General features: G+C 35.2%; 2 protein-coding genes across 7 annotated transcripts in view; one reads left to right on the top strand and one right to left on the bottom strand.

Moving 5' to 3' along the window:
• The window catches only part of LOC144661077 (uncharacterized), a 111,890-nt gene that overhangs the window by 7,616 nt on the left and 97,047 nt on the right, over positions 1-7,227 (bottom strand). The gene's annotated exons all lie outside the window — the stretch shown is intronic.
• The window catches only part of LOC144661078 (uncharacterized), a 29,403-nt gene continuing 23,786 nt past the window's right edge, over positions 1,611-7,227 (top strand). For 3 of the 4 annotated variants that reach the window (XM_078521786.1, XM_078521785.1, XM_078521788.1), the window contains exons 1-3: positions 2,633-2,681; positions 3,299-3,345; positions 5,962-6,110. In XM_078521786.1, the coding sequence (XP_078377912.1) occupies positions 2,648-2,681; positions 3,299-3,345; positions 5,962-6,110 (230 nt within the window). In that variant the 5' untranslated portion in view covers positions 2,633-2,647. Of the gene's footprint in view, positions 1,970-2,632; positions 2,682-3,298; positions 3,346-5,961; positions 6,111-7,227 lie in introns of those variants that run through there. The other variant, XM_078521787.1, reaches the window with a different exon arrangement.

Below are 7,227 nucleotides of genomic sequence, written 5' to 3'. Positions count from 1 at the left end.
AATTTACAGTCATAATCGGCATTAGACGTTGCACTAAGTTCGGAAGTTCAGAAAAAAGAAAGGAAAAGACATTTTCTGGAGTTAAGACATTTTCAGTAACATAGAGATTGTTAAAAAAGACGATTAAAATATATCTTTGTTTATTTGAGGAGCTACTATTTTTCTAGCTGAATTTCCACAATGGAATGAATGTTCCAGACACATTTTCACGTTTGAAGCTTATCACGTTAAATAAAAAAAAAACATTAGTCAAAAGATAGCGTGATCGATGTAGCTCCTAATCTCCGATTGTTATTCGTTTCAAACAGATCTGTAATTTACCATGGTAATATGTCAAACGTAGCTTTTAATATGCATATTAATTAATTACGTCAAGAAAATACAAACAATGTCAAGTGAAATTCTGCAGAAAAACAGCTCAAAAACTTGTTTTGTAATCCGGACATTTCGAGTACAACTTTATTAAAAAAAATTAAGTTTCAAAAGGCCTTCAAAACAACAGTCAAAACAAAAGTACGAAGCCATGTTTACAAAGCTTTATCATTTCAACGGGCATTTTATTTTCTATAAATTTTAATGCATCTCTCACTGTGTTTTAATCACTTGGAAATTGCTTTCTGACGCTGTCTTGCGTCAATCGAGATTCGTTTCACGTACTTTGACAGGAAGAGTCAAAACACGTTATTTATAAAAGTTAGAGTTTCCTTCAAAATCAGTTCGGGTCACGGTTAACGGAAGTCACGAAATATTTCATGTTCATGCTGTCTCCCGATCGCACAGATAAGGAAAACCTTTTAATCACCAAGGAAGTTATCCTTGTCACCGGAAAATATACGCGTGTACTAATGTTTGCTGGTTCAATCTAAACATCGGAACTTAATACCGAAACATTTTAGACATTTTAGTTTGTTTTTGCTACGATCTTGCGGCCGATAAATGTAAATTTCTTCTAGAAATGGATGAAATGATTTTCTTTTGTAAGCAATTTGTATTTAACTTAGTTTTTAGATGAAAAGTGTCACTGTTTTAAGGACACCGACGCAAAGATCTGACGGTCAACAATATTTTATTACAGTTAGAAAACCCTGCTGACTTATCTTTTTCTTGAACGTAACGCTTTTAAAACCCAGCACGACAAAACATTTAAGATCGATCGATCTTGCCTTTGTGTTGGAAAACTGATAGAAAATATCAAATATGTATAAAAAATTAAGATCGATAGAAGTTGCTTACTTTTTCACGTCGAAAACTTTACAGAAGTAAAGTTAAATACTCGCGATTTACCGGAATATCCTGCATTTTATATTTTCGTTAACACAAAGCTTGTTCATTAGTTCTTTAAATTTTTAATAAGTTCGCTCATCAAAGCCTTTCTTTTCGTCTCTAAACTATTCGGTTTCGTGACAAACGGGCGCTATTTGGAACGCCTGGCGAACTTCGTGGCGCGATAAAAATTCAATCAGCTGACGAAAATTCTTTTACTTTGCCGCCGCGTCACTTGTCACTAGCCAATCAGCGCTCGCCAATGGAGGAGGAGCGGGCTGATTTGATTGGCGTGGCCGCTTCATGGGGGGTCGTGTTGTTCGCGCAAGGCTATTGCATATCTCAAGCATGCATGGCGGCATGCTACGAGGCTTAGAGGCCACTGAAATTCCCCTTCTTGGAGACTTTTCAACGCTTGCATGAAGAAACAAAATTGTTTGGTCTTTGAGAGGAAGATATCTACTTTCAAGGAAAATCGTTCGCGGAGTCGTGATCGTTTTAGGGAATTGGAAAAGTGCTATGATTTCAATTGTCGTTTTGCGTTTCTAGCTTCTTGACTGCGTTCGACCTGACGCGTTACCGAGTTGCAAAGGCGGAGCATATCTGTTCTGGAAAGTGTGGTGGATTGCTTTGGATTGAATCGACGGGAGAAAACTCCTGGAATCGAAGCAGTGTTTGCAGGATTCGAGTCGAACAGATATGTCTGGTGAGTTAAAATTTGTTTTGTTTGAAACTTGCATACGATGACGTGCTGTACTGTAAATCCGCGTAAACTTCAATTGTATTTCGCTCCTTTACATTCACGCTTTAGTCTTGGTTTACTCCTGCTCTTATACAGCGCCTTTTGTCGATCAGTTCTGTGCAAAATGACTGAGCTACAATACTGCGTATAATTTTCCCTTGCATGGTTTGTATATGTATCAAGCAGCCTGAGGGACGCCATTTTGAGATGGAGTCCAAAGATTGTGGCGCGTTCCAATTTTTAACTATAAAAATCCTGTAAAATCTAACAGATTGTGTAAGAGTACCATGAAAAACTCTTTTAGGCTGTTTTTGTTTATTAGAAAGGGAAAAAATTGACAGGCAGTACCTTTAAATTCGCGAACCTATTGTCGCTTCGCTATCTTTCCTTTAAACAGAACCGCTGCCATTCATGGGCTATGTTGCCAATAACAGTTGATTTTTTATTCGATGGGCGTAACACAAGGCTCAGAAATAAAACGATTGGAATACGCGTGGAAGAAAAAAAAAAACATGAAAGCCAAGTACTTCAGGCAAATGTCTTTGGTAGATTGAATACACGAGAAACTTGTGATTCTTAAAACGCGAACAAAGGCACGAACCAATGTTCTAGCGATATGAATAATTACTGCAATGACATAAGATGGCGGATGTACGGTCGGTGGAAAATCGAAAAGGTGATTTCATTTTAAATGCACGACTTTTATTTTGTGTGAGATCTTGGTCTGTTTTTGGCATAAGCTACTCCGCTTTTGTGTATCGCTCGAAGATGCGCTTGGTTGAAATTTTTCTTCATCCATTTACCGGGCGAAACATCTGCGTTCTTCACGATTTTGTATTATTTATGAATGTTCATTTGTTGTTCCGCTGGAGTTCCTCTGTGGAAAAAGCCAGGGTTGAAATCTACAACCTCACGACTTGATGTTATTTCACGTAGCCAATTTATGAGGTTGGCGTTTCGCGCAGCCGTGATCACAATGACTATTTTCAGTGCAAGTTTAAATCGCCATGGCTTCACTTGAATTCAGTTCATTCGTAGTAACTAACGATCATTGATGTAAGCTATCAGCTGAGAGAGCAAACTCAAGGCCGCGCTTCGTGAAAAAACAACTTTTTCCTTTCGGTAAAATTTAAACTATTTTACTCGATAATACTCCAACAGCTCGACTACGCCTTGCAGAGAAAACCGCTAGAAATGAAACAATCGCAATTTGTGTTTTAAGCGGTGTTTCCATCTGCGCTTTCCTTATTTTCATATCTCTTTTCTAATCACTGTTTTTCTTTTCCTTTCCAGGACGAAGTAAACGAGGCCCCGGCAGACCAAGAATCACGGAAACTGTAGTAAGTACCGACGCCGTTTTATTTCAGTGAAAAGAAGGTTACAAGGTTAAATCTCAGCGTCTTTATCCGCACATTCGACAGCTTTAATCACGAGTTGAGTTTCTCATAAATGAGTCTTTTGTTCAGGTCCAAACAGTTCCCAAGTACTTCCATTACTGCTCGAATTTCAACATTTGTGCGTTGCTAATCGACAAGAGAAGGAAATTGGTTAGACTTCTCTATATAACCAATATTTAAAGGGTGTAGTAAAATTGAATTCCACTCTTCAATGAGACCGTGAGGGTAAATAGTGGTAGCTTTGCTTTTTTTTTTTCTCAACAACAAAATGTTATGTGATGCTATTTATTATGATTGGAAGGCTTTTATATGTGAAATGAAAAATTTGAGTGAGATCTTCTCTACTGCTAACAGAGTTTGCTTATTTGGATCCCCCTATACTAGTGTCTGTGTAAATTGATTTTCTTTGGTGAGCTCTCATTTTAAAACTTATGTTGTTACCCTGATCGATTTGAGAAACAACAAGTGGAACATTACATGTACGTTGCTGTTCCAATAGCTGAAGGAACAGATCGATATATAAGGAAGCATTTTGTGTCTTAACTATCACTTTAAATTATAAAGTCTAAGCTGGTTTTGGCATACACTTGCGAAAGGTTTTGACATTTGTAAATTTCTTTGCAAGGATTGCAGTGTCATAGCTCGTGAAGGAAGTATCACGGATGTCAAAATCTTTGACTACTGTTTGTTGATTTGGTTGATTGAAAAAGTGATTATATTTTCAGTTTACCAATCATAAGTGAGTCTGTATAGTTCTATTTTTGCATCCTAGCATTTGGTTTGTTTCCTTCTTTTGTCAAATAAGGAAGGACTGATATCTGGTGTACAGGAAGCTTAGAGGAAGTAAATGTTTAGCATTTTAAGTTCCAAGTATTTGCTTTGAGATGTATGTAATTACTGTTTTCAAAGTAACAAACTAAAAACTGTGGATCTGCAAAGCTTTTTTATTCATAAGTTGCTTTTTGAACATTTTATTTACAGAGTAAAGTTTTATATTCTGAAAAAGATATACAATGTAATTTAAACTTCAACAATTATAGCAATTTAACCGTCTTAGCAATGTTGTTTTCATAGTTAGGAATTGACTTCATTGACTACCCTAAAATTGTGAAATGGTTGAAAATTATGATGCAGCTACAATCTTTTAGTGTTTCCTCTCATATAGCTATATAAACATTTGCCATATTTCCATGCACTTTGTTTATGAATGCTTGGACCATCCTTTAGATTGGCGTATTAACAGAGTGTCCACTGTATTCAAATTCAATTCAACAAACAGAGTTATATATAGCATTTTATGTTATATAGGTATTTCTATTTATAGACATCCTTTCCAACATTGTATTATAGGTATCTTCAAAGTGACAGAATTAAGGAACTTGTAATCTTAAACTGTGGTTGATTAGTGTAGTATTTTAAAGTCCTTAACCACAATGCAATGATGAAATCGCTATAATTTGAATTGTGGAATGTGCGTAGAACAGCAAGTGTTGGAAGAAACTTTTGCACAAAGAATTCTTAAACCAAATTTAACTTGTTTCCTTGATCTCAAACCTAATACTGCTATAAAATTCAGTGATAGGACATTTTCATTAATCAATAGACCGTTTGTTCACCTCTTGTTAAGTGTCATAAAAGAAACAAAAGCTTAAAATAGGTTTGATATATTGAAATCTTTAAAACAAAAGTTTTTGACAACTCAATTTTGTAATCAGTCCATTATGATATTGGTTACATAGTAGTATGTATTTTTACTGCAGTTTTTAACATATTTTTCAGTGACAAACAAAGAGCAATTGATAGATTAGTTGTTTATTTACATTATGTATAACTGTCTTACATATACACTACACATTGAAAATGAGTTGTTACAACCTTGAAGAGTTGACTTTCATAACATGAAGGCACATGGTACACTTCATTCAGTCACAAATCTCCGTCCTCTTTCCAATTTATCTTGAATAAATACTTTAAAATTACTTATAAATGAGGTGATTCATAATGTATTGACTATTTTCAACAAACCAATTCTGAAAATTTTTATTCAAGCTCTATAATATTAGGGCAGAAAAATCCCAGGTTTATTTGCCCGGGCAAGTCAATTTTGTTCTTGAGCAAGTGAAAATAGAAGTTTTGTAGCCTGCTAGACACTCTTGAAAATGCGTGTCCAAGAATTTAGTCTGAGAATTTAGCATCTTGTGAGTCTGAGTGAAGGCAAAAAATATTTTAGAAATATTCATATGGTTAATAATCAACACCATTAGCCTGATGGGCTTTGTTCCAGCCCTAAAATAAGAAAGTGGTTTGGGTTATCAGTGATGTAGAATAAAGCCAGAAGTCGGGTAAAATACCCATCTGTTGCATGAATTTCACTGCATATGAAGACTTGGAAATGAGAAAATTGGGTAGGTTTTGAAGATCTTACTTGAATAGTACCCACCTATAGCAAAGAAATTTCCATCCAGGTCATATCCTAGCTATATTCCTGGTTATACCTTGCCCATGATTGTTATATCCCCGGTTATACCTTGCTCATGTTGTGTTGATTGTTACCTTCAGCACTCCCTGAGTCCATACCCAAGTTCACCATTAACACCAGATTCAGAAGAGGGATTCTTGATGAATGTCAGAGAAGAGAGTAGATCCACAAGGGTGCGAAACAGACCAAAGCCTCAGCCTGCAAAGAAGACAAGAGTCAATGCTCAAAGGTACAGTAGTGCTCTTCATAAGTATATCTAAACCTGTTTGTGTAAGTTGTATTGCTTCAAGTTTGCTATCAAGTTCATTTCTTCAACTTTTTAAAGGATCCATGTCATGATAATTCTAGGTAATCTTTCTGATTAATTTTTAATCCAAGTAAACTCAAAATAATAGTTTCCTAAGGTAGAAAAACACCAACAGAGTGAGAAAAACAAGACAATAAACCAGGATGCACCATCACCATGACCATTTTACAGCTTTCAAAGTTGTATAATTAAATATTTTAACTGGAGTAAAATCTACCAACACTGCTGAAAAGAATGTCGATTGAACATTGAATACGATACATTGAAAAGTAAAAAGTAACTGTAATCTGGTTTGAAAAACAGTACAGTACTACATTTGTTTATGTCATTGGGGATGAAAATAATAGTCGGAGGGCAGAAAAAATAACTACCTGAGGACTTTATTTTTTCAGCTAAAAGACTGTGTCTGGTTAGATCTTTCTTTTAATGTGACCTAAATTTTTTGCCTGTGATCATCAAGAAAATTTCGCCTGTTGGAAATCTTAGCTACATCCCTGGTCATGCACTTGTTCAAATATATTTAAAAATGGCTAAATTTTATTGAGCTTTACGTGTGCAAATTGACAGAAAAATGTGGCTGTTAAACATTAATTTGAAAAGAGCATTTCCTACTAATCTACATAATTTGACCTTGGCATATTGATTCTAGTAAGTTCCACAGCTTTTGTGTAGTTCCCATGGATGTTCTGTTGTTTATTTGTAAATGAATTTTGCATTAAGTGGTAATGAGACAGTTGTGTTTAAGGAAATGCAAATTTAATTTCAGTAGTACTTTTATGAAACTACATGTATTTAACTAATTAATTTCTCCCATAAATGCAATTAAATATGGCATGAATATTAAGCACTCTGCACAGCTTCCGTAATTTAGAAGATTAATTTGACTACAGTGCATCTTTGTATAATAATGTACAAGAATAACTGGATATTGAGGATGGAAAGGCATTTACTTTGTGAGATGAAGGGGATTCCCACCATTATTTATCAAGAAATTGTTTGGGTTAGATGATGGAGATGTTTTACAAAACGTCATGCATGA

This window comes from Oculina patagonica, chromosome 7 (assembly GCF_052425735.1).
Source record: "Oculina patagonica isolate OP01 chromosome 7, crgOcupat, whole genome shotgun sequence".
NCBI lineage: Eukaryota > Metazoa > Cnidaria > Anthozoa > Scleractinia > Oculinidae > Oculina > Oculina patagonica.
Note: the sequence above shows the minus strand (reverse complement) of the source record. Positions and strands in the feature narration are given on the sequence as shown.